General features: G+C 69.3%; 1 protein-coding gene across 1 annotated transcript in view; it reads right to left on the bottom strand.

Moving 5' to 3' along the window:
- Positions 1-67: 67 nt before the first annotated feature.
- H696_01597 (hypothetical protein) overlaps positions 68-1,285 on the bottom strand; it is a gene marked incomplete at its 3' end in the record, with an annotated part of 5,625 nt that continues 4,407 nt past the window's right edge. The window contains exon 7 of the mRNA XM_009495501.1: positions 68-1,270. Coding sequence (XP_009493776.1) covers positions 68-1,270 — 1,203 coding nt within the window. The remainder of the gene's footprint in view (positions 1,271-1,285) is intronic.

Here is a 1,285-nt window from a genome sequence, read left to right as displayed (position 1 = left end):
CAAGCAGGCACCGACTCCCGCACAGGAGGGGGGGGGGGGGGGGGGGTTTGTCTCGCTCTTCGCGTCCTTAGAAGATGTCATCATCATCGCTGCCGAAGAGACTGGTCGGCTTGTTGGCGGCCGGGGACTTGAGGACCGACGCCGAGCGGCCCGGGCGCTTGAGCATGGAGCTGGTCCGGGACCGAGCAGCGGCGGCGGTGCCGGCACGCGGCGACGCGCCCGTGTCGAAGGGCGCATCATCCTCGTCATCGGTGTCGCCGAAGAGGCTGGTCACCCGGGGGCCGGTGGCCTTCGGCTGGGTGGCATTGAGCCAGTCCATGTCGTCGTCATCATCGTCGATCTTGCTGCTGATGGCGGGCGCGGGCGCGGGCGCGGGCGGCTCCTCGGTGGGCTCCTCCGCCGCTGCCTCGTCCTCCGGGACCTGCTCGGCGGCGACAGCGGTCGCGGCCTCGGGCAGGGGCTGACTCCAGGGGTCCATGACCAGCGGGTCCATGGCCGGCGGGAGCTGGATCGGGGCCGCCGCCGCCTCCGCGTCATCCTCGACCACGGTGGTGGCCGCCGAGAGGGAAGGCGCCGGGGCGGTGTCCTCCTCGTCATCGGAAGAGAAGAGGGAGCTGGCGGCCGGCGCGCTGGCGGCCGGAGCAGCGAACGGGTCGCCGGCCTCCTCGGCATCCGAGTCGGCCACCGACAGAACCGAGGCCGACTGCAGGGCCTGGGCGTCGCTCAGGGTGACGGACACCGCATCGCCGAAGGGGTCAGCACTGGCATCCTCCTCCTTGTCCAGGGTGTCATTCGACAGGTGGTGGTCGTCGCTGCTGGTGGCGATGTCCTCATTGACGATGTCAAAGGGCGAGGAGGTGGCATTGGATGCGCCGTCCGACGAATGGGCATCGCCGCCGGCGGCCAGCGGATCCTCCTCGGCGGGCTCGGGCTGCTGCTCCTCCGCCTCATCGGCGTTGACGCCATCATTGCCGTCGTCGCTATCAAACAGGGCGGCAGCGGCATCCTGCGCAACGTCCTCGTCACCCGTGTTCTCGGCAACAGGAGCAGGCAGGTCTTCCTCCTCCTCCTCCTCCTCCTCGTCATCGTCGGAGTCGAAGAGGCTGCTCTTGGTGGTCACGGCAGCGGCGGCCGATGAGAAAGCATCATCATCATCGTCATCGCTCTCGATGGTGGCGGCGGCCGCGAGGCTGGAGAAGGACTCCTCCTCGGCCTCCTCGGTGATAGGCTCGTCGTCGTCCTCCTCGGCGAGGGGCTCATCGTCGGCCTCCTCAGTGATAGGCTC

The sequence above is a fragment of the Fonticula alba genome (assembly GCF_000388065.1).
Source record: "Fonticula alba strain ATCC 38817 unplaced genomic scaffold supercont2.2, whole genome shotgun sequence".
Lineage (NCBI taxonomy): Eukaryota > Rotosphaerida > Fonticulaceae > Fonticula > Fonticula alba.
The sequence above is the reverse complement of the archived record's forward strand: the minus strand, read 5'-3'. Positions and strand labels throughout refer to the sequence as shown.